We start from the raw sequence: 26,875 nt of genomic DNA on the forward strand, positions 1-26,875 counted from the left end.
CCTTACCTAATTGAAAACACTTCCCTGTCTTTAAAAAATTGCACCTATCAACCAGCGGTGTCACAATACTGAAACCAAGCACTCAGCGAAATAAATGAATAGCCGCTCTAATGACTTACTACTGCTGAACCATAATTACAATGTTTTCCATTGTTAATGAAAAATTAGGCATATTTCGCTGCAAGAAACGGCAAGTGCATTTTTGTTTTTGAAAGCACTTTCGCAAATTATGCCTTTTATGCTGCAAGACTAACAGAAGGCAATCGACTTCCAAAAATTTGGGTGGGGACGAATTAACCGCAACAGTGTATTTCCTAAGTACCAGTCAATATATATTTAGGAACAGGAACACGGCCCGGAGAGAGGACGCGCCACACGCCGCTCTCGGTTTAACCAAGCCTTGGCCGTCCTCGTGCTTCAACTGAAGTCATACCCGACTGAAATATTTAACCTGAGTACCTGCTGAGAACTACACTGTGTACAACACTGCTTAACTATTGAGCCATCGACTGTTATCTCCGGGCGCTACAGTCCTAGAGCCTTCCAACACTGTGCAGAGAACATTACCCTGTTGTCTCCTCTGTTTGCACACTGACGGTCACGGGCCCGGCTGGGTCGGAATTATCACCAGCTGTGCGACCTTCTGATCGTGACACAGCCATCTAGCCCTGAGGATTCGCAAGTGCGATGAAACACGTGTCGGCTGGCTGTTTGACTTATTAAAGGACTCCAACGAACTACTCTTCCACTGGAGTTTCTGAGAAAAAAACTTTTATCACTTTGATTTCTGTACTGATCGTTGTATTGTTACATAACAATTGTTCCACTGTTGATTTGAGTGCATCAGCAACCCAGTCAGTTAGGGGGGGGAAGGGGGGTTAGGGGAAGGGGGGGGGGGGTCGAGCAGCGACAGTTTAAGGGCACATGACGCGCTCCTAATACATAGAAGCGGCCACCATTTCTGGCGTTCCCCGAGTCCTCTGTACAATAATTAAGGAAATGGTTCTCCAAATTGAGAATGAAAGCTCCTGAGTTAGGACACATGTAAAAGGGGGAGGTAACAGATGGTAGGGAGATAGTAAGGAGGGACTAATAAGCATATCAACAAATCAAAAGCCAACATTTGCAAAGCACAATGACACAAGCCAATGAAAAATATTGGCGAGAGTGGGTGGAGCTTCAAATCCAAACCTCAATACAGCATGCCGCGCAGACCAGCGCTGCTGCCCAGGCTCGACCTAAAAAACATCCTATACACAGACCTGTCAGACAAGCCATCAGGAACTGCCTGATTTCCCCTCTAGGCCGGTTCGACCCTGCTTACCACCACAAGTAACTACTGATGTCAACAAACTTGCAAAGTGTAGCAAGGAGAAGAACGTGTCTCCACGCGAACAAAGTGCCGTACGAAATAATGGAACGTTGAGGAATTAAGTAGATACACAGCAAGTGCAACATCAAGGGGGCATATGCGTTGTACAAAATGTCATCATAAAATAACAAGCAACTCTACATTACAGCTGTGTTCCTTCTGTTGCGCTGCGTGACTACGTCGTGTTAGTTTTAGGTTTCAGAGAGTATCGTTTTCGTGCTTTCTATTTCCCTTAATGTGATACTGACTGGTTGTGCTCCTGGGGTGTACAGAGGTGTGACAAAAGACTCTGAGAACCGTCCCCTCCCTGAAGTCAGAGGGCTGTGAAAGAGACTAGCAAGCATGACTCAGCACAGAGGGCCGGGGGAGGCACAAAACATTCCAACACTATAACACGATATGCCTTCACAACGGGCCCTGAGGACAAGCAACTCTCACAACGTAGAATGCAGTCGTCCAACAACTGAGAGCCCAAAGGTCGTAGTAGGAAAAGAGAGATTAGTATTTAACCCATCTGTACTGTTATGCCCCAGTGCCTTCTGGTACACGTAGTCCGCCTATCCTTAGAATCAAGACTGTCTCGTTTATTTGATGGGGTGTGAAGTTCCGCCAGTCTCTCCCGCCTTACCTTTTCTGACGTAGCATATGGCGTTTCTTTAGTAGAGGCGCTTACACGCCACTGTCCTACCACTTCAACTGCAGAAGTTGGGGCGCCGCACGCATGCTCTGCAACCTGCCTGTATTTTTAACGCCCGAGCCGATCTACTAGACTTTTGTTACGAGACAAGAAATAGACGTTCTCCAAGTATCCAATCTAGACAATTGGGTTAAAATAGTAAGTGATAATGTCATCTAAATTTGGTGGTCTTTAATTGCCATCGGTCTTCTTTTGAAGAAACCATTGTAATCGTTAATTTCAGGGCGTACAAATGTACAGACAACTTCGAATGCTTACAGCAGCAGGGGCACCAAAATGAACCTAACCAGCTTCAGTATGTGCAGCTATACCAAACGTTCTACCGTTATCAGGCCTTACTATAAAGGCAGCTATGAGCACAAGCACATGGGGAGCGGCGAGCTGCAACAAACCTACTGCAGGTATGAGACTGTAGTCAGTCCTCAGCCGAGGCTCACTCGTGAGATTTTTAAGCTTTTCAGCTCCTCGCGGTCCATATGAGATGGGTTAATCTCACAGGTTCACAGGCACATAGAGTAAAGTTACCATTTAAGAGCACCACAGATGCACAACAACCCACATGGCAGATGCAGAGCCAACCATATCACAAGAGCAATCATCTGCACTTTAGGTGGACTGATAACCACACAGAGTGCACAGCCAACCACAGAACGGGTGGGTGAGCAACCGCCATCGCAAGCAGACAACCAACCACAATCCCTCTCCCCACAGGTACCAGGAAAACCGTATGCTACATGTTACAATGTTTGCATCTACATAGGTCCTGAGGAAGGTGGTGGACAACCCACCGAAACACACGTCGACCTTGCGTGGAACCAATTTTTTTTTTTTTTAAACTTTATTGACAGGCAGGAGTAATAATCAGACAGTATCATACATGCATACGTTTGTGGTCACATTTTGTACATTTACGTTTCATAAGTGGCAGGAATCATGGCATTTTGAAGTTCTGTGACGTAGTAAACCCCGGAAGATTCATAAATGCAGTACATGTGTTCCAATCGTTTGAACTGTAATCTGATACCGTTCCCCCCTGAGTATTCGTTCAATCGTAACATTGCTTTCATATTACAGAAATAATCAACATCCCATTCCCCCCAAACATGTGTCATCATCACCAGAGTGCTTCCACTCATTTCCTCAACCAGCAAGATCCTTAGTGTGGTCAACGTTACATAGCCAGGTCAGTTCAAGAAACAATGCACTTATGTACCGCTGAGGTGAGTACCTCCTTTCTGTTTCGTTACTCCTCCTACCCCTCCGAGTCTGGGTCGTCCCCTTCTGGCAAAGGGTCACAGATCCCTCCTCTGTATTCATTCCATGCCGCCCATACCTTGTTCCATTTGCGGGGCGCCGCACGGAGGACGTACACCGCCTTTTCTGTCACCATCAGGATGTCCATGTTCTTAGCCCACCTACTCGTGGTGGGTAGTTCCGGCGCGCCCCACTTCTGCGCTATATCTCGCTTGGCCACGTCATGGCCAAAGTTGCCCAAATTAGTTCGTACCTACCCAGGTCATTGGGGTCCCAGATGTTCAAGAGGCATTTGCGCGGTTCAGGCAGTACAGAAATTTTAAGGGCCTGGGAGATCGTGCGCATTATCTGCCTCCAGAATTCCCGTATCTGTGGGCATTCCCATATTGTATGAAATAGTGATCCCTCTTCCCCGCATCCCCTCAAACAAAATGGATGTGGCGCTCTCTGTATTTTATGAAGCAGTGTCCTGGTGTAGTAGATGCGGTGTAAGATTTTAAGTTGCACCAGTCTGAACCTACTTGAGATGCCAACCTCTCTTGGGGAGGCCAGTGCCTCATTCCATTCAAATTCATCCGTCTCACCTATATCCCCCTCCCACTTGTCTTTGAGCTTCAGTGTGGGGTCTTTGAGATTGATTAGCTTTTTATACGTGAGTGAGGTCACGCTTTGGATCATGAATTCTGTTAGTAGTCTATCTTCCAGTGGAGAGGATTCCGGCAAAGGAGTACCTGCAGGAATCGCCCTGAGTAATGCGTGTCTTATTTGCACATACCTGAATGTTTCTGTGGGGCCTAGGCTGTACTGCTGCTGTAGGTGTGGAAATGGTATGACTGTGTCATCATCCCAGAGGTCCCCCACCGTAGTGATTCCTATGGAGTCCCACCGTTCAAATCCCTTACAGCCTCTGAGGTTTCCCAACGCCTTCGTGTCCCACAATGGCGTCAATTTGGTGATCCTACCTGCCCATCCCAGTCTGGCCTGCGCCATGTGCCATAGGGCCGCTGTGTGTCGTGTCGGACCGATCAGACTCTTGAGTTGCGATTTGTTGTAAAGCACTGACAGCATACAGTCCGTTCCGAGCTGTGACCAGTCTGCCCTAAAGGCCGGGTCTACTCTCGGGGCATGGATCCAAGAATTTATTACTTTAAGCTGGGCCGCCCAGTAATACAGCTGGATGTTGGGTAGTGCTATTCCCCCTTCATACCAGCTTCTGACCAGCTTGTCGTATGCTATACGAGCCGGGCCAGTATCCCAGAGCAAGGTAGAGACCAGCGCTACGATCTGCTTGAAGTATCGCGGCGGCACTAGGTGCGGGGAATTTTCTAGGACATAGAGGAGCCTTGGGAGTGCCATCATTTTGTATAGCGCTGCCCTGCCCAGCAGGGTCAGGGGCAGGGCCGCCCAATGTTTAACATCGGCTCGTAGGCGTTCGATAGGTGGTTTTAAGTTACAAGTGAAAAAGGTCGCCTCCTCACTCGTGATGACAATACCTAGGTATTTGAATGAGACTGTTGTTGTAATCCGAGGACAGTCATCCTGCAACCTCGGTGCCGGGCCTTTTAACGTATACATGACCGATTTTGACTAGTTTAGGGTGTAGCCCGACGAGTGCCCGTGGGCGTTACAGAGTTCTAGCAGGGCGGGGACCCCGTTGTCAGGTGCAGTCATGTAGATGAGCATGTCGTCGGCGTATAGCGAGACTTTGTCCTCCCATCCTTCCTCCCATTTAATGCCCGCAAATAAGGGTGTGGTCCTAATCTGAATAGCCAGGGGCTCCAGCACTAGCGCAAAGAGTAAGGTGGATAAGGGGCAACCCTGTCTAGTTCCCCTGCCTAATTGGAACCTCGGCGATATGTGGCCATTTGCCACTACTTGTGCGACTGGCTTCGTATAGAGCAGTCTTATCCATGCTATATATTGTGGCCCAAATCCCATACGTTCGAGTACCATGAAGAGATATTCCCACTCAACGAGGTCGAACGCCATCTTAGCGTCGAGGGAAAGAATTACAGCCCGCTCTGAGAGTAGGTGTGCACGGGCCATTACACTATGCACTCTCCGTAGATTCAGCGCTGTGCTCCGGTGAGGCATAAAGCCTGACTGGTCGGGGTGGATCAATGTACTGAGGTGTGGCATTAAGCGGGTGGCCAGAAGCTTCGCCAATATCTTGGCCTCAATATTGAGCAATGATATCGGGCGGTACGAGGTACACTCAGTCGGGGGTTTCCCTGGTTTGGGTATCGTCACAATCGTGGCCGTGCGGTGATCCAGTGGTAATTCTGCTTTTTCCCTGCTTTCCAAATACACGGCCAGCAGTGGGGTACTGAGTTCCGGAGCCATGGATTTGTACCATTCCACGGGTATCCCATTCGGACCCAGTGCTTTTCCAGACTGTAATGCCTGGATTGCTAGCTGAATTTCCTCTACCGTCGGGTCTACTTCTAGGGCTTCCATATCCTCCTGCGTGATGCAGGGGACGGCTATGTCTGCTAGCGTCGCTGCCGCCATTTGCCGTGTGACAACCCTGTCTGGGGTGTATATTTTCTGATAGTGTTGCGCCAGGGCATGAACTATGTCTTCTGGGTGCGTCAAGGTCCGTCCGTCCTCCGTGCGCAGTCTCTGAATACCTTTCATTCCACTTCCCCTCTTATCCAACCATGCCAGCATTTTACCCGCTTTGTCCCCCACATCGTATATTTTGTGTGCTGCGTTTGCGATGTACCCTTTCTCTGTCGTTTTAAGGTGAGCCTGGTATTGCTGTTGCCGAATCGTGAGGGTGTGTGTCGTGGATGGGGAGGGGTTTGCCATGTGTGCAGTGTTGGCTTTGCTGAGTGCCAGTTCTAATGCTGTGAGTTCCTTCCGGGAGTCCCGCTTGTGCCCCGTTATGGCTGCAATGGCCGCCCCCCGGAGGACTGTTTTGTACGCTTCCCACAAGATTGACGGGGACGCCACCGTCCCTGTGTTTTCAGCAAAATACTGTGTCGTGGCCAATGTAAGTTTCTTCCGAATCTTCGGGAGTTTTAAAAAGTTGGGGTAAATTGGGTAGATCCTAGCACCTTTTTTCCCCCCGGTGGTAAGAGATAGTGCAATCGGAGAGTGGTCAGAGATGCCCCTGGGCAGGATGTCAACTGCTTCTACCATTCCCAGTCCCAACCCCAGGGCCAGAAAGTAGTCTATACGGGACAGGCTATTATGTACCGCTGAGTAGTAGGTGTACTGGCTATCCTCGGTATGCAGATGCCGCCAGATGTCTACCAGGCCCAGGGCTTCCACAAAATCCGAGAGTGATGCAGTTCCTCGTGGCCGGGTCCTAGAGGGAAAGGTGTCCATAAGTGGATCCATAATGGCATTGAAGTCCCCCCCGATAATCGTGTCCCCTTCAGGGAGGTTGAGGAGAAATTTGCTTAGGGCAGGCAGGGCCACGGATTGTAACGCTGGGGGAATGTATACTGCTACTATATTAAGAGATCTGCCCTCCCAATGGCCATGTAATGCGGCAAAGCGGCCTTGGTCATCCGCCTCGCGATGTGTTATGATAAAGGGAGATGTTTTTTTCACCAGTATTCCCGTCCCCCTGGAGCCGGTAGTGAATTCTGCATGGATCGCCATTGTGTAGCCGCGCCTATCAAGTGCCCTGCAGGTGGACCCCGCGAGATGAGTTTCTTGCAGGAGGACCAGATCTGGGCTCTGTCGCTTTATGGCTTGCAGTACCAAGCCTCTTTTTATTTTGTCTCCCAGGCCTCTGACATTCCAGGTTAGCATGCGTAGTGGGGGAACCCCCATCGTCGTTACAGGGGAGCACTCAGCGGGCAAGTCATGAAGCGGCCTGGCCATTGAGTGGATGTGAGAATGTCGCATGTAGTGTGCCCGTAGGGCAGGCACAAGTATTGTGTCGCGCCACACTATGTAGGAAGCTGGCGACATTCGAGGTGGTAGAAAAGTGTGCATGCTGAGTGATGACAACAAACAAGAACATAAAATCTAACAAAAATTTAACAGTCCCATCCCCCCTCCCTGCTACCCTGCTCCACGGACAGACCCCGCCCGTTTCCCCAACTTTGCAGAGTGCTTCAGTCCTTCCCCAACCATCTTACTTGCTCGTGGGGTCGGTGAGTCTCTTACGGGCACTGCCTGTGCCCACCCTACTCAGCTACGTCAGGTCCAAGGCTCTCCGCGGTACACTCAGTCCCAAATGAGTACAGTCCGGTTTCAGACCGGAGCCAATTGTCCAGAGTCCAGCGGGTCTCTTTCAAGATCTGATTCTGTTTCTTCCGCTCCCTCTTGACGGGGCGATTGGGAGGTCTGGTTGTTCATCGACTCACCGGCACGTTGTGACGGCCGGTCCCGCTGTGAGCGGTGTCGCCGTCCTGCTGGCCTCCAGCCCTCCAGCCATTCCTGCGCCACCTCCGGCGTGTCAAAAAACCATGTCTTTGCCTCGGTCACAATCCGTAATTTAGCCGGAAATAGCATGGAGTACGGCAATTCTCTGTCTCGTAGTGCCTTTTTCACCTCCGTGAACGATTTACGACGCCTGGCCACCTCCGCCGTGTAGTCCGGGAAGAAAGCTAAAGTTGCATTTGCGGAAGTTGAAAAGCCTTGCCAGCACCGGCCTCGGTGCCGCGCCTGTCTTGGGCGGACCTCCCGGAACTCTATGCGCCCTCTCTACCGAAAAGAAGTGGGACAGGCCTTTGGGCTGCAGTTTGTTCTTTATAAGATCCTCCACGTAGAGGTCCATGGCCCCTTTTCCCTCCGTTTCTGGAATTCCAAGGATGCGCACGTTGTTGCGCCGCGAGCGCCCTTCTTGGTCGTCCAGCTTATCGTGCAGGAGCTTGGTGACTTTCTGCATGCGCTCCATGGCCACTTGCAGGTCCGACGTGTCTTCCACAAGAGATTTCGTGACCACCTCCACCTGAGACACCCTTTCCGCCATTTTGTGAAAGTCTGCCCGCAACAACGAGACCTCGGAGGAGATGGCGCCCACTGTTGTTTTAACCTCTGAGAGTGTTCTCATAATGTCTTCCAACGTGATTTTTTTGTTTCCTTCTGCGTCTTGGGCATTACCCGTGGAGTTGCGCCCTGTACTGTGTGGCTGACCTTGCTGTCCATAGGCAAATTTGTCCAGTTTGGCCTGCGTGGACCCGCTTCTAGTTCCTTTTCCCGCCATGGTTCTGGGGCTCGTGGACTCCGTAGCCCTGTCCTACTGAGTCGCGATCAGCGTTCCGACCTGTTTCGCAGTTCTTAGTTGCCAACCAGGGAGCAGTAGGCCGGCACGCGTCAGTGGATTACCACCTTTCCCTGCTCTACTTTATGGGCCTCACCAGCCATGGTAGCGCTGTCGGATAGAGCCTGCGGTCACTGCGCGTGCTTCTGTGCGCTTCACTGTGGGTCGCGTCTCGTGGTTTGCGTGCATGCCCCTCAATAGACCCCGCTCGAGCAGGGACAGTCTCAGTGGCCCCCAGGTGGGGTCTCCTGGGCAGGACCTCCTCGCGTCTGTGCACCGGATGGCAGAGGGTCCGGTTCTCGGCGGCCGCACCCCCGCTTAAGGGCCAGGCAGGCTGCAAGCTCTCCCGCCTGGTAGAGGATCCGTGTCCCCCCCGCACCTGGCTGATGCGTCTGGGATAATACGTGGGCCCGAGCCTCCTCCGTGGGTCCCTGTGTGCTTCACTACGTGTCCTCGTCCCCCGGGGGCACCAATGCTCCTTACCGCTGATCGGGGCTCGCAGCCGCTGACACCTCGATCCTGCGGGCCGATGAGGCGCGAAGGTCGCCGTTGCCGTCTCGCGCTACACGCCAGGCCTCCCGGGGGGGGGGGGGGGGGGGGGGGGGAAGGTGAGGATTCGGCGCCGCGTGGCGCGCTCCAGGCTGAGTCTGCTTCTCCACGGTATGTGCGATGTCGCCAGCCCTGCACCGGTGACGTGCCGACGCCTGTGTGGAATCCGCAGGGCAATGCCACCAGTCGAGAGCCCCGGGTGATGTTGCGGTTTGTTGGGCAGGAGCCGGGACGTGTTCACCCCTCCAGGCCGGCTCGGCCTCACGTCCGCCGGGCCTGCGCACCACGCAAGGCCGGTGCTGTCCCTCCGCTGGTAGGCCCAGAATTGGCCGCGCGGAGTGCGGCAGGTTCCGGTCTACAGATTCACTGGGAAGTCGGACCGGTGACACCGCTTCGTGTCCGGACCCGATCGCCGCCGCTTCAGGCGAGCAAGATAGCGGATAAAGGTGTCGGATTTATGAAAAGGCCACAGTGCCCTCAGGAGCTCTCACGCTAGGCTGCCTCCATGCTTGGCTGCTAGCCACGCCCCCCGCGTGGAACCAATTTTAACATCCGATGGTTTAAAGTTAGGCAGAAAAATTATTTCTGCCACATGAAATCAAGATTTGTCCAGATACTGCATTTGTTGGGAGTGTGTGGATGGCTATAATTCAGAATGAATGATAGTGTATGAGTGGAATTGTGTTAATATTGTTGCGTTTTTATAGCCAAGAGGCTATTTACCATAAAATTGTTATTGTATTTGTTGGAATATGTATTTTGCACAAAACTATATATATAAAAAAAATAAAGATGCATTTTATAAGAAATGAAAATCAAAGAATGATGAAATAAAATACCAAAGAAATGTGATACATTAGTTCTGAGGTTATTGTTGTGTGTGAACAAAGTGAAATTTACAAATCATGTTGGTAATTAAAAGTATATAGGTCTTGAGGGAATTTCTTTAGTACTCTAGAGCTTTTGGGGGACCTAAAAGATTGTGACGCATAACCATATCATGTAGTGCAGATAACTCGTCAGTTACATTTGCAAAGGCTTTCATTTCATTAGATATATTTCTGCGTTCAGGGCAGCGAGTTGTGATGAATGTTTTGATTTTTGAAAGAGCTGCATAATTAGCATAGGCAGTGTTCCACTCTTTCTCTGTAATGGTGAACACTCAGCTACATCATCAACAGCGGCAACTACCCACTCAATGTCATCTGCTTCATTTGGTGCTTCATTCAAGGCTATTCTAGATAGACAGTCTTCTCTAGACTATTTCCCTCCTGGAATATGTTTGATGGTGAAATTATATTCTTGGAGTTTGGGAAGTAAGCGAATGAGTCTGGTGTATGCTTTGTTTGGGTCACTGTTGGGGAGTAAATGCTCGAGGGGCTTGTGATCACTGTATAAATCGAACTCGCAACCCCAAATCTAAGATTTAAATTTGCTAATGGCCCAAACGCAAGCCAGAACCTCCCTCTCAAGGGTGCTATATCGTGTTTCTGCAGGTTAGAGCGTTCTGGACGCAAAGGCGACAGTATGTTCTTTTCTGTCCACTCATTGTCCTAATGCAGCACCAAGACCAGTGAGACTGGCATCCACAGTCAAAAAACATTTGTGACCATCTTGAAACAAATGTAATACTGGAGACTCTTCAATAAATTTTTTGACATGCTCAAACACCAGTTGGACTTCAATTGACTATTCAAATGTAACCCCTTTTGTTTTTTTAGAAGACCCCTCAGTGGTTCCACAATTTGTGCATACCCCTGAACAAAAATCTTGCCTAGTATTCCGCAAGGCCCAGGAAGGAGCGAAGCGCTTCTTTATCATTGGGTGGAGAGGCATTCCTGATAGCTTTAATTGGAGAAAATGTGGGCCTAATACCATTAGGTGAAAGAGTGTGTCCTAAATACTCTATTTCTTGGACTGAAAACCTGCATTTGTCCTGTCTTGACGGTCATTCCAGCTTTGCAAAGTGTCTCTAGCACTCTAAGATTTTGTTGTGCTCTGCCCGACTGCCAGCATGCAGTAAAATGTCGTCCTGGTATGCTTGCACACCAGGCATGTCTTCCATCAAGGTGTCCATCAGTTTCTGGAATACGCTGGCAGCAGAAGCCAAACTAAAAGTTAATCTTAGGCATTTATATGCCCGGAAGGGAGTCCCGAAAGTGGTAGCTTCTTGTGACTCAGAAGACCGAGGAATTTGATGGTATGCCGATTTTAAATCTAAAATGGAGAAATGTTTCGCTCCTCCCAAGTTGGTTAATACATCGTGGATTTTGGGCAAGGGGTGACAATCCACCAAGATGTTGCTGGTAAGGGAGCGCACGTCAGCACACAATCTGACCTCCCCAGACCTTTTTCGGGCTAAAACTGTGGGAGAAACCCATTCAGATGAATGGGATGGCATGATGATGATTTCACCACAAAAGTCTTTCAAGACTTTATTCAATTCATCTCTGGCAAAGGACGGCCTTTGTGAATAACTGTTTGCGCATTGGGCTTCAGATGAATTTGGTGTCCAAAACCAATAACGCTACCAACTCTGTTGTTGAACATAGAAGCAAATGATTAAGGATATGATAAACACTAGTTCCTGAAAGACTAAAGTACATTGGTTCAATGTTGGGCTCTGGGATAGAAAGGTTAGATACATTAACATTGTGTAATTCACTATAATTATAGTAACTAACAGGAATGTCACCCAGAGCAATGGGTTGTTTCGTGCCTGGTTTGAGATATAAACCCATTTTTGCTAAGTCTACTCGACCTATGATGATCTTCCTTTTAATGACCACATACACTTTGCTAAAAGTACGTCTGCCTAAGCATTCAATCCTGGAATAAAAGTAACCCAATATGTCCATATCAGTCTCTTCAAAAGTTGTTGGGTTAACATTACATTGAGTAAGGACTACGCGGCCATCCCATTATGTATGGAATGTGACATCAGATAATATGGTGATAGGTGATCTGGAGTCTGCTTCCAATGGCAAAGGAACATCCCCAATGATCACTTCAACCCAAGGTCCTTTGATTTGTCCTAGATCGAATTGCATTCAACAGTTAAAATCACATTATGTATTTTTCCAAACAATTGTCGGTCTTCGTTGATTTCCAGGCTGTTAACCCTGGTGAATTTCTTTCCTCCTCTATGTACGGCTTGGAAGTGTCCAATTTTGTTTGCGGGAGGAACATCTTTTCCCAGTAGCTGGGCAAGTAGGTGAATTCCCCAAGTGGTTCTTAGATCCACATCTGTAGCAAATGAGGGGCTTATTGAGTGTCTCTCTCTGGCCCCTTCTGTGTTGTGGCAGGTGCTCAGCTGCTCCTTGTGTCCCCATTGGCTGGCTACCTCTGCGGGCTCTGCTGTGGCATGACTGCCACCTTGAAGGGCTTGTGCCATGCATTGTGGCCCATTGCTTCTAAGACCTTGCCCAGACTTGAAATGGTGGGGCATATGCGGGATGTGCTGGGCCACGACTAGAGTAGAGCCAACCATATGCTCTTCATTCAGAGGGATGGCATTGTTGCAACATCACTGCTTGGAAGCAAATAGAATGTAAGCTAGCACCTTTATTTATCCATCCTTCAGCAACTGTTATTTGGCCCAGGGGCCCCTACTGGGATTTGTGGTGCTTTCCCTCTCAAGTGTTAGCTACTGGGGTCCCTTGCCTGGTAAGGGTGTCAGGCCTCTACGGGCATGCTGGTATTCTCCCTTTGGGTACCAGCGCCCCCTCTCGGTTTTCCCTGGGCTACTGGTAGTGCTTTACTGAGCAAAATGTGAGCGATTTCCCGGACCGTTGACACCATAAGATAAGTGACCATAATCAAACCAGACTCAAAGCTAGGAAAAAAATCATAAAATGTCTGATGTGACTGAGTGAGGTCCAGCCCCTCCAGTCAGTCCCATCATCCACATCTACAGACAACATACATTCATTACTAGATTATGAAAAATAACATTCAGGCTATTGATCCTAAAATCTACTTTCATTGGATCCCTCATCTGTACCATTTTGGCTTTAAGTTGTTCACAATGTTGTTTTTTTTAAATACTTTATTTATGTAAGTTGTTCACAATGTTTAATTGTAGAGGGGCTCACAGATTCTGGGCTGCCCAGGACATATTGTTTGGGGTCAAGGGCAACACGTTTTCATGTGCATTTTGTCCTTGGGACAAGTAGAGCCCAACCCCCTGTAGCAGAAACCCTTTGGCTGCCAGTTTGCAGTACCACATTATGGATCAGGGAAGGGCACTGTCTACAGTTTAGGCAATATTGTTGTCCATACTAATGCTGTTCAAACTTGTATTTATGGTTCATTATTTGAGAGCATTTATTATTAGGGTGAGTGCTCTAGTTAATGTTGTGAGCTCTGACTGCATTACTGACAGTGGTTCCAGTATTAAAATGTGTACACACGTGTTCAAAGATGAGCAATATGAGGCTATTATAATGCTCCCAGAATGCTCTCTGATTTGATGCAAATATTTGCAGAAGCTTGAAAGCAAGATTGATGATTCTTTGCTTTCAAAATAAAATGTTCATTAAAAAAATGAAAGCAGAAAAAAAAATTTCTCTAAACCACTGTAAAATTGTAGGTACAATTTCTTGGCTGCATAATTTAGTAACTTGTTGATGCATGCTAGTATTTCCCCAAAATATTCATAATGGAAAATCAGTGTAACCAGTTTCAATAAGATTATGGGAAACAAAAATAAACCAGCATTGGCAAAGCCAGGAGGCCTAAAATTGGGGGTCAGCTTTTTAGTTTTTTCAATGTGTGACTTGTTTTGGCATGGTTTTTGTAAAACCTCACTGGTGTAGGAGCTGTCCGGTCCTCACCATTATAACAAGCATTAGCAAAAGCAAAAGTTGTTTTTGGTCTCATAAAGCACACAGCCACAGTAGTTACTGGCACTGAACAAAACTACTGTGTGTGCCGATATGCTCCTTGTGAAAGAGAAGAATGCTGTCACTCACAGTGAAGCCAGACGATACAGTGAGAGAGAGACAGTATTTTAATAAACTCAAAAAGTCAGTCCACGCCAGACCAAATTAGAGGTCCAAACATTGAAGAAAGTCTCCAAAGTGCAACACTGGTATATGTCTTTGAACAGCTATACAGCTTTCTTGAATTCCCAAAGAATTTACAGAAGTAGGCTTAGAAATAATACTCCTAGAAAATATTTGTGAACTGCATTTTAGCATGAGCAAAAGTTGCATATGTAGATTTGCTCATGCGAAAATTTGAGTGTTTGCATGTTCACTTTCACTCCAACCACTTTTTTCCCCAACTCTGGAAGAAGGTTTACGTCTGCAGTTGTCAGGAGTAAACTTTCTAACTTGTTCTCATACTGAGAAATGTTGGCAGAGTTGTTGAAACCCCTTAAAACATCTAAGTTAGTAGGTTTGGACCGACTCAAAAGATCATTCTAACCCTGGAACTATTGCTTCCCACTTAATTTCAGCCCTAGTATGTAGATCTGTGGAAAGGTGGCAACATAAGGGGATTGCCATTATTCAAACACTACTATGGTATGAGCCCTGGCATAATCAGAGAGGCTATATCCGAGTTCTTATATAATGAGAACTGCCATAATGTATCGCCGCAGTACATGGCACCAAAGGGACAAGTGGATTTTGTTAAAGGACAAATAGATTTATGAAGTAACCTGCCCCATGGACAAATAGATGTTTTATTCAATTCCACACCCAGGCTGGGCCACAAGACCATCTCCCGGGGCTCCAGCAATCTCTCATTGCCAGGCTTTTAAAATGATTCTGACTGGAGAGAAAGTGGAGTAGCCTAATATCAGAACTCTAAAATTCCATTCTTTTCTGACTTCACTGCAGCAGTTCAGGAAGCCAAAAGGACCTAAGCAGACATCAGAAGAACCTTGTGGAAGCCAGGGTGATCTTTTATATCCTCTACCCAGCTAAACTTAAAATGGTCTTAGGCTGTTTTATGTACCTATTCACTAAACTGAGGACCCATTCAAGTTCTCGATTTTCTCCAAAAAAACTAAAATCTTCGGCTGCTGCTTGGTTTTCACTACTGGAATCATAATCTCACATCACATGATTGAAGCAGAGTGACTGTCAACATAGTTGATTATACTTCTATTTGATTAAGAGAAGACCCGTCAGTAAACTACGGCTGTTTCATGAGCTCCCGTAGAGTGCTTGACTACAAAGAAAAAGCAGCAGAAAACAAAAATGTAAGGACACCGTAATGCATCTGTGCACCAAGGGAGGGAATAACATTCGACAGGGGAAGAGAAGCACTCACAAACTATTAAATAAGAACCTTGCAAATGAGTGACAATGAGACCAACCAATGGTAAGCAATGCGCGGGCTCTAAACCCACTGTATGCTACTAAAATAACTTACAACAGACCACGCATGCACTTTCTTAAGCGAGACCTAGCCATCCCACCATTGGGAGCAGATCAACATGGCATCACCTCTTCAAGGCATTGCTGGTAGAGAGATGACAGCGAATGACACTTGCTCTGGAAAGGCACAAACGTTTTCAGAGGAAAAACGGATTCCCTGGCCATTTAATAATCATCACTTGGATTTCAGACAGATCATCCAGAAACAGTGTTCTCTGGCCGTATTTATGTTTTTACTACTGGTTCTCAACTTTTGGCTTGTCGAGCCACCTACGTTTCTACATCAGCTGTTCACTTCATCAATGAGCTGCTTCATCAATGAGCTGCTTGATCACTTTCAGTATTTTTCAGTACATGAAAAATGACAAAACATTCCAAAGACGTACATTTTAAGGCAGTCCGTAGATTGTTTTCAACTGCACTTTTGTGTTTGGAGTTAGTAAGCACAGTCATGATTCAGTACAAATCAGCATATGAACCTTTTGGGAACTAGACTCAGCACCCTCCAACCTCAGCCCATGCCCCCTACTGCAGTTGTACTGTAGTGCTTGTGTCTTGTCACCCTTGTTCCATGTTTGTGGATTACCACTGCAGATTCTCCAACGGGAAGTAGAACCAGCCAACTAGTGCAAGCATGGGCAGAGGAGGGGTGCACATTGTGTTACACTAACATGTGGTCTGCCTGTCGGTGTCAAATAATGAATTCAGATCACTATCCAACCTTAGTGGAATGGTTAGTGAACAGACTCCAATGTTTCAGTCGTAGTCTCTGTCCTGGGCACATCTATTCCTGGTGTCAGGCCATTGCCCAATCCAGGGCTTGCGGGTTTCCAGCACTCTGCCCAAAGAGCCTACATAGACATGAAGCCATTCCTCCAGATTAGAAGTTGATGGAGTATTTTTTTTAACCGTTTCTAATAGTAGAGAGTAAGTGCACTTTCAAAACAGTAAAAATGTATGATCTCCTTTGCAAGAGAGTAAATATTAGATTATTTAACTGACATAGGAGTGCTATCAAGAGTTAATATATGTAATGTGAAATGTAAAGCAAAGAATTGTATATCAATCTTGTCTAACTTAATTGACCGTGTATTACATTTACACTTCTATGAAATTAAGGCAGTACGGAGTGTACAGTGAAAACCTTCTATGATACAAATGTATGCTTTGCAAAATACATTTTGCTTAATTCACAACCATTTTATCAGCATTGGAGCTTGTGACTTGCAGATTAACCAAGCATCTTTACAGCCTGGGTACTGAAAGGCTGAGAAATGTTTCAATTTCCACCACAGATTTCCCCTTCTAGCCCACAACAGACCATTATTCTAGCAGTGGGCCTCATGCACAGTCTGAAGTTATATATTGATTTTCTTTCACTGTAAATTTGCATACATGCAGTTAATTGTTGGGTAAAGCTACTACAAGGACCAGCGCAGCAGTATTTGAAGTTGTGCGCTTCGGGAAGGCCGAATGGTGTTACTTTCTAGTTCACATCAGGTCATCATTCTAGCAGCAAGTAGGATGGACGGGCTGTTTTTTAAGTCTCCAAAGCAACTTGCAAGATACCGCCCTGCTGAAAAGTGTAAAAAAAAATGAAGTACACTATGTAGAGTGTGAGAAATCCCCAGAGGTAGATACAGACAACAAATAGATAATACTCTCTTTTTAGGTCTCGCCTGTCGATGCGCATGCGCATCGAGCTTGCGAGACTATGGGGGCTTAAACAGTCTTTAACCAACTTGCAAGGAATCGTGGCGATTCCTTGCAGTGCCCGTGAAATTCAAGCTCAATGCGCATGCGCAGTGACATTAAAAGCGCGTGCACATGAAAGCGACAAGGCTCCCTCCCACGGCAATCCCCAACCCCATCCGCCAGCACCTCCCCTCTCTCTCGCACCCACCCCCAGCCGCCAGCACCTCCCCTCTCTCTCCTCGCACACAGACAGGGTCGCATTCCTCCCGCCAGCACCTCCCCTCTCTCGCACCCACCCCCAGCCGCCAGCACCTCCCCTCTCTCTCCCCGCACACAGACAGGGTCGCATTCCTCCACAGACAGGCTGCCATTTCTCATCCCCCTCCCCAGCCACCAGCTCCTCTGTCTCGTCTCCCTTAACCATGCACAACTCACACACTGAAACACACTATTTTTAAAACAAAATTCGCCAGCCTTCGACATCTGTTCCCCAGCCCCCAGCCGCCAGAACCTCCCCTCTCTCTCCCCGGACCCAGCCAGGCTCGCAATTCTCCTCCCCCTCCCCCTCTCTCTCCCCGGACACAGCCATGCTCGCAATTCTCCTCCCCCTCACCAGACGCCAGCACCTCCCCTCTCTCTCCCTGGACACAGCCAGCCTCGCATTTCTCCTCCCCCTCCCCATCCGCCAGCACCTCCCCTCTCTCTCCCTGCAGTATCACGAACGTGTCTCGTTTTAAACACGCATTTCACAGCTTCGCATTGAGTACTAAAACATGTACATGTGTGGGAGTGAACGGCAGCGTTCAAATGCTGGTTGCAAGTTGCAGCCCGTTCCTTTCTGCTGATACTTACTTTGTATCGAGTGCCCAGCCTTCATACTTAAAACCAGGGCTTCAAACTGAGCCAGCAAAGGGAAGCCGCATTGAAAGCCCCCTCAACCACCCACCCCATCAACCCACACGAAACAGATAGAGGGCTGCCATGGTTTTTGATTTGGGTGGGCTCAACAGCATTTGAACGCTGGCTATTGGCATTGTAATTTATTGTTCATTATCAGACTCGCAAGAAATGGTGCTCGTTTAGCAACGGACCCTTTCGTACAACACACACTCCGTTCACACCACTTCGCCACACCACAACAAAATTTTCATACACATATACCCGGATCAAGGGGACTTTCACACACACCCTCTATTACGTCTCCTTGGGTTACATTTATACGCACACACAACACACAACACATACTACATTACACGCACAACTTATGGATTGCTAACACAGCTTATGCTTACTTAACACTACCAACCTGCTAGACAGTGGCCACAGCTTCTAATTACACTTGGGACACAAATCTGGCACACAATCTCTGATTCATATGCATAGTAACAGACATCCCTATATACCAGGCGTACCTCCTCACCCACTCGGCATCTATCACCCACTCTGCATCTATCACCTCTGCAGACCCACTCTGCACCTTGCACCCACTCTGCACCTTGCACCCACTCTGCACCTTGCACCCACTCTGCACCTTGCACCCACTCTGCACCTTGCACCCACTCTGCACCTTGCACCCACTCTGCACCTTGCACCCACTCTGCACCTTGCACCCACTCGGCAGCTTGCACCCACTCTGCAGCTTGCACCCACTCTGCATCTTGCACACATACACACAGGAAAACACAACTCACAGGCAATACTTTACTGCTGATCAGTATACATCCAGACTCGCTACAAATGTTGCTCGTTTAACAACGGATCCTTTCTTACAACACACACTCCGTTCACACCACTTCGCCACACCACAACAAAGTTTTCATACACACATTCACGGATCAAGGGGACTTTCACACACACACTCTATTACGTCTCCTTGGGTTGCATTTTGACGCACACACAACACATACTAAATTACACGCACACCCAAAAAAGAAAAAATTACAGCAAGTTCGAGGCACAGGAGGGATGGCTAGCTTTACTTTCAAAAGACTTGTGTCAAAACGAATAAAAAAAAATTAAAAAACACCCCATTCAGCTGGCCTACTATTTCCCCACATCCCTCTACAGCGTGATACGATCACACTCCCACAACCTCCATCACGCACCATCACTCAGCAACACACCCTCACACACAACCTCAACAGCCTCACCCTCACACACACTCAATCACCCTCACCCACTCACCATCACACACCATCACTCAACAACACCCCCAAACCCTCCCACCCCCTCACCCTCACAAACACTCACCCTCACCCACAGTCACACACTCAACCTTCAAACTCGCACACCCTCACTCACCTTGACACCCTCACAACACTCAGCCTCACTCACGCTCAAACTATCACCTTCACTCACCCACACCTATCATCACACACTATCACATCCCATTACCCTCACCTTCACACACCCTCACACATCACCCTCACACCCACACTCATACTCACACCGTCACCCTCACTCACCCTCACACAACATCACACACCCTCACACCCCCTAAAAATCACATCCAATCACCCTCACACCGTCCAAGTCCACCCTCACAACCCTCAAACCCTCACTCATACTCACATCGTCACCCTCACTCACCCTCACACACCATCACACGCACTCACACCCCCTGACCCTCACATCCACTCACCCTCACACTCACACCGTCAAAGACAACACTCCAACTACACCATAAAAGTACAATACCACACTACAACTCTACACTCCAACTACAACTCCACCCTCAAACTCCACACAAAAATAACGTTAGTCAACATTTACACTCACCCCCTCATCCTCACACACTCACAACACTCACACCCTCACTCATACTAAAACAGTCACCCTCAATCACTCTCACACACCATCACGCACCCTCAAACACCCAAAGACTCACATCCACTCACCCTCACAGTCACACAGTCCAAGTCCACCCTCCAACTACACCCTATACCTACAATACCACCCTACAACTCTACACTCCAACTACAACTCTACTCTCCAAATCCACACATAAATAACGTAAGGCAACATTTATTTTAATACGTAAAATTCGGATTACACACTTGTAGCTATTAAAACATTAAAACCTAATGCAACGCAAGGACAGTGCAGCAATTAATACACAAAAATAAAGAAAGGGATTGTAAAATAAAACAGTTCTTTCACAAAGATCATAAATGCACACAAAATAGACAAACATATGAATACACAGCAAAAAATACAACAATTTTTAAGTGGACAAAGTGAGCTAAAGGAAAAAAATTCACAACAGAAAGCACTTACTAAAGTAAGGGAAAATAAACAAGTAAACAATGCCAGAAATAATCAAAAACACAAACAAAATGCGTCATCACAAAAGCACAAGACTCTGGTGTTGCTCTGACTGATGCTGCTGTTGCACGAAGTGTTTTGGTGGTGCTAAGTGCACAACGACAGGAACACCGTACACCAAAACAGCATCAAACAACATCAAAATAGCACTACTCAACAACACAACAGCCAACGCCCCTTGCCCACGCAGCTGTTCACAAAAAATTAGGGAAGTACAGAAAATACAAAAACATCCTAAGACATCTACCCTTATGCCCATAAATTAAAAGCTACACCCTTATTCTCACTGTTGCATACATCAAAGATAGTTCACATACACATTCTGATCTAACACATACTAAGCTACAAAACACGTTTGGGGAAGAAAATAGACTGCATACAGTACTAGAAATTTACACATACTATGGCAAACTCCAAAAGGCTCACATGCACTCACCCTCACACTCACGCCGTCAAAGTCCAGCCTCCAACTACACCCTATAACTACAATACAACTCTACAACTCTACACTCCAAATACAACTCCAGCCTCCAACTGTACACATAAATATCGTTAAGCAACTATTTGAATTATACGTAAAAAGAGGATTACACACTTGCAGCTAGTCCAAAATGCAAACTTAAAGCAACGCAAGGAGGGTGCAGCTATTAATACACAAATATGCAAACAGGGATTGGAAAATAAAACCATTCTTTCACAAAACGCATAAAATACACACATTACATCACTGTACATCCTCTTAATACATTGCTAGGGAAAATAAATTCAGCAAATACACAAAGTTTCCTTTAATACATCGAGTACCTCAATAACATATAATCCGGCTACTTCAGCATCACAGGAAAAAACCAATGCAAACACAACATACATAAATATATTATAAACTAAATAGCACTTCAAAGTTCAAATAACAGCTCTTGTACGTCAAATAACAAACACCAGCAAAAAATACATTACATTACAGTTTTAGAAAACATATGCATTACATATCGACAATTGAAAACAAGACTTTAATTTACATTACAAACATTTACAAATATTACGATCGAAAAAAAATTTTGTCAAGTTATAAAAACACCCTCCTATTCAGTCGTTAACTTAAAGATAGTATAGATACTACATTACATTACATAAAAAAACACTTTGGAATACATTCTTACCTGTCAAACGACGCAGCAACAGCACAGGAACAAGAACACGCCTTCCGCGCACCAACATTCTCGATCTCTGGGGAATTCCACCGTTGACGTAAGCAAATCGGAACGCAACGTCAAAAACGTCGCGCTCCGATTGGCTAGAAATAAACGTCAAGGAAACGTAAACACTCACAACACAAAAATAAACTAGAATGATAACGTAGGGAACGTCAAGGTGACGCATTGCGTCGGCCATTTTTAAAATAATCAAATTAATACGGGACTCCACAGACACCTAAAACACACATGACACCACACAGTAATTAAAAAACATACACAGTTCTATTACATACAAAAATACACATAAGGCAGGACAATTACAAAGGGAAGATCTATCAAGTTTTTTTTACACGACACATATTAAATAATTAATATTAACATACACACACTCATAACATCACCCTCACACACCAAAACTCTCACACTCCTTCACACACCCTCAATCACCCTGACACATCTCCCTCACACACCATCACACACCTTCAGCCTCACACCCACTCACTCACTCACCCTCACACACACTCACACCCCCTCACTCCCCTCAAAAAAAAAACACCCCTCACAACAAGCTCACACTCACTACACCGGACAGCCGCACCCACTCACACCCCTCACACTCTCTCACCATCAACACCCCTCAGCCTCACACAGCCTTACCCTCATCCCCTCACCCTCACACACCCTCAATCACCCTCACACTATCACCCTCACACACCCTAACTCTCACCCTCAACAACTCACACACACTCACAATCCCTCGCTCACCCTCACCCTCACACACACTCACACCCCCTCACCCTCACACCCCATCACCCTCACACACCCTCACTCCCATCACAACATCACACCCCTCACAACACTCTCACACTCACTACACCTCACACACTCACCCTCAAAAACCCTCACACCCCCTCACTCACACTCACTCACACTCACTCACACTCACTCACACTCACTCACACTCACTCACACTCACTCACACTTACTCACACTCACTCACACTCACACTCACTCACACTCACACTCACTCACACTCACTCACACTCACACTCACTCACACTCACTCACACTCACACTCACTCACACTCACACTCACTCACACTCACTCACACTCACACTCACTCACACTCACACTCACACTCACACTCACTCACTCACACTCACTCACACTCACTCACACTCACTCACACTCACACTCACTCACACTCACACTCACTCACACTCACTCACACTCACTCACACTCACACTCACACTCACACTCACACTCACTCACACTCACTCACACTCACTCACTCACACTCACACTCACTCACACTCACACTCACACTCACTCACACTCACACTCACTCACACTCACTCACACTCACTCACACTCACTCACACTCACTCACACTCACTCACACTCACTCACACTCACTCACACTCACTCACACTCACTCACACTCACTCACACTCACTCACACTCACTCACACTCACTCACACTCAGTCAGCCTCACACACCCTCACGCTCACACACCGTCACACACCCTCACGCTCACACACCGTCACACACCCTCTGCCTAACAACACCTCTCTCACCCTCAATCACCCTCACGCTCACACACCGTCACACACCCTCTGCCTAACAACACCTCTCTCACCCTCAATCACCCTCACACTCACTCACACACCGTCACACACCCGAAACCTCACACCCCCTCACTCACTCTCACACACACACCCCCTCACCCTCAAACACCTTACCCTCACACACACACGCTCCCCTAAAACCCATCACAACACTCTCACACTCACTACAACTCACACACTCTCAGCCGCAAACAACCTCACTCATCCTCACCCTCACACACACTCACACCCCCTCACCCTCACACCCCATCACACTCACACACGCTCACTCCCCTCACCCTCACAACAACACCCTCACACTCACTCACAATGACTCACACTCACCCTCACACACCCTCACCCTCACACACCGTCACACACCCTCTGCGTAACAACACCTCACACCCTCACTCACCCTCACACACACTCACACTCACGCACCGTCACACCCCGAAGCCTCACACCCCCTCACTCACCCTCACACTCACACACACACCCCCTCACCCTCAAACACATGACATTCACACACACACCCTCCCCTGACACCCGTCACAACACTCTCACACTCACTACACCTCGCACACTCACCATCAAACACCCTCCCACACACTCACCCACGCTCAGCCTTGCAACTTGTCACAATAAACACGCCTCACACTCACACACCCTTACCATCATTCCCTCAGCCTCATTCACATTCAATCAACATCACAACACCTAACTCTCACTCACCCACTCACACACAATCACACTCCCTAACTCACCCTCACACACCCTCAGCCTCACACCGTCACACACCCTCACTAAACATCAAAAACACTTACTCACCCTCACACACCCTCACCAACACACACCGTCACATACTCAGCCTCACAAACACTCACTCAACTTCACCATCACACACACTCACACTCACTCACTCACTCACTCACACTCACTCACACTCACTCACACTCACTCACACTCACTCACACTCACTCACACTCACTCACACTCACTCACACTCACAACACTCATGCTCACACCCCTCACACTCACATTCCTCACTCTCACACCCCTCACCCTCACACCACTCAAGCCACAGATGGGTGTGCGATGGGAGGACGCTCAGCTTGCAGGGCTGTGCTTCTATCCCCTGCTGCACTCTCCTGCTCTCTAGAAATGTTGCATAACAACATAAGCTGCCATCAAAGACACGTCAATACAAATCATGTGGCATTCCAAATGCTATAGGTGTCACATTCAAAAAAATTAAAACTATTGGCATTGTAAATGACTAATCTATCAATGTAGCTATTTGGAAAAAGTACACACAAAAAAAAATAAAAAATTTACAATACCAATAGCTCCCACTTTTCTAATGCGAGACCTATTGCATTTCCAATGCTTGTTGTGCATTGAGGGCGAGCAGTTAGGCTTATCAGAGGACAGTGTAAAGCATTTGTTGTACTCATGGAGGCCATAAATAAGACACACTCCAGAATAAATCAGAGGCCAGTTTTGTATAAAAATAACAAAGATCTATAAATAGGTTTTGAGAAGCAAGACTTCAAATCAGAATTATACTTTGTACAGTTTCTATACTTGGATAAATACTTTGTACGTTTGTGAGGATCGAAATAAATAAATTCAATGCAGTTCAAAGTATGCAGTGCTTTCAGTATCCAGGCACTTGGCGGTCGATGCTGTCAAATAGTTACCATCACGGTCAGCGGGCAAAACAATGGTGGGTATAGTTGCAATAGAGTTCAGTTGGCTACCAACCCGGTTAGCATTGATAACAGCTGGTCACTGTAAGCCACTGGATTCGGAACACCGCTAACCCAGCTGGAACTAGTTTAAACTCCCATTTATTTTTGTTTTCTGTCCCTCACCACACCCATTCGCTTAATGTATTTATTATACCGCGTTGAGACAAACAAAACATCCCCGAGTTCCTCCCTCTCAAAGAGGGGTTTGTAGCCCGCACTATGACTAGGTTCATAGTGCGAGGAGGCTAACCAATGATAAAGTATGCCACCTTCTGGTGGGTGAGGGAAACCGTCCTTTAAAAGAGACACCCCATTAGCATTCCTCCAACTTTCAAGACCCAGGGCTTCTTTTGTGTTTTTGGTTCTTAATTGGGGAGACAACCCCTGTTGGTCTTTAAATCTCCTCTGGCCCTCTTTGTGTTTTGTTTTAGACTATCTGTATCTATCCAAGGGCTAACCCACCTTTTCAAGCTCTCCATTTGTCCAGCCACCCTTCCTTCCACTCATTCAACCATCTACTTATGCACTCACCCATTAGTTATAAGCTCATTCATAAATCCGTGCACTCACTCGTCCATCCTACTATTGGCACGTTCTAGCTGTTACTTACTCGTCCAGATTCACAACAGCAAATTCAAATTTACCAGTTATTGAAGAAACACTTTCACTTATAAAGGCAAAGTAATATTTCAACTAACACTTGATTGTTCTGTCTTAACTAGTATTATTTCTGTTTATTTTTCCAGCCAAAGAACGCATTCCTTTTAGAGGAAATGAGAAGCTGATGAAACATTTGAATATCATTGAGAAAATCGGTCTATTTAGAGGACTGCCCCCAACTGCATTTGATGTCCTTCTGAATGTGGCACTCAGTGGTATGCTTGGTAAGTATGGTAACCTGTGACAGGGCATTGTCGAAAGATGCTTTCTTACTGCTTGGTGTCCTTTTGATCATCTTTAAATATCTGTATGTACGATTCAATCATGCTGATCCACAAAAATGGTTCTGTAGCAATGGGAGAATATATTTGTGTAGCTGTACAGCTTCATTTTACACCACCCACACAGACTAGAGTATTCTCATGTATTACTTCACTATTCGGCTTTTTGGGTGACCAAGTTCTAAAAAAACTCCATTAGCGGCTGCAAGATGAAAAGCAAATTCGGTAGATCACTCTGGACATCAAGCATATGACGCACCATCTTTGCAACACTGAAGACAATTAATAGCAACAATCTGACCTTCACCCTTCCCAGCCTCATTCTCTTCCCTGAGCCCCAAGCCCCCGCCTCTTGATTTCTAAGTCTTATATTTCTCATTCCATCTGCCAAAAACTCCTCCAACTAAGCAGGCACAATCGGAGCCTCAGACCTACAAGTTGTAGCTTTTCTGGCAATTCCTAATTTGTTCTTGTTTTCTGGTAGCAGTGGTGCAGCCCACAGTTACTTTGAAAACACTTTGTATGGGTGGGTGGTCCCTTCTTTGCAGTGTTCTGTAAATTAAAAGTAAAGCGCTAAGAGACCCCTTGTTCGGTTAGATGATCTCTGGCCCCAGTGATGAAAATCAGAGAGCTATTGAGCGCCTCCCTACAACAGTCCAAACTCTTTGTAAACCCAACTGCTGGCTCAGTGATTTAGTACCTTCTGCCACTCCTCGTGTCATGATTCTTTTAATCCCTACTGTTTCGCCTTTTGCTAGTAAGTTTGGCAAGGGAGAATCAAACCGACCTGTAGTAGTTGGCTTCTCATTTGTATCATACGCTGTCGACACCCAAATAGTTTTAACCATAGCCAGTGATCATGAGGAAACAGCT

The 26,875-nt window shown here is 46.9% G+C and overlaps 1 protein-coding gene across 2 annotated transcripts in view; it reads left to right on the plus strand.

Moving 5' to 3' along the window:
* Positions 1 to 26,875, plus strand: part of CENPI (centromere protein I) — a 508,210-nt gene that overhangs the window by 96,209 nt on the left and 385,126 nt on the right. For both annotated transcript variants that reach the window (XM_086964635.1, XM_086964636.1), the window contains exon 3: positions 25,808 to 25,945. In XM_086964635.1, the coding sequence (XP_086820761.1) occupies positions 25,808 to 25,945 (138 nt within the window). The remainder of the gene's footprint in view (positions 1 to 25,807; positions 25,946 to 26,875) is intronic.

This window comes from Lissotriton vulgaris, chromosome 4_1 (assembly GCF_964263255.1).
Source record: "Lissotriton vulgaris chromosome 4_1, aLisVul1.2, whole genome shotgun sequence".
Lineage (NCBI taxonomy): Eukaryota > Metazoa > Chordata > Amphibia > Caudata > Salamandridae > Lissotriton > Lissotriton vulgaris.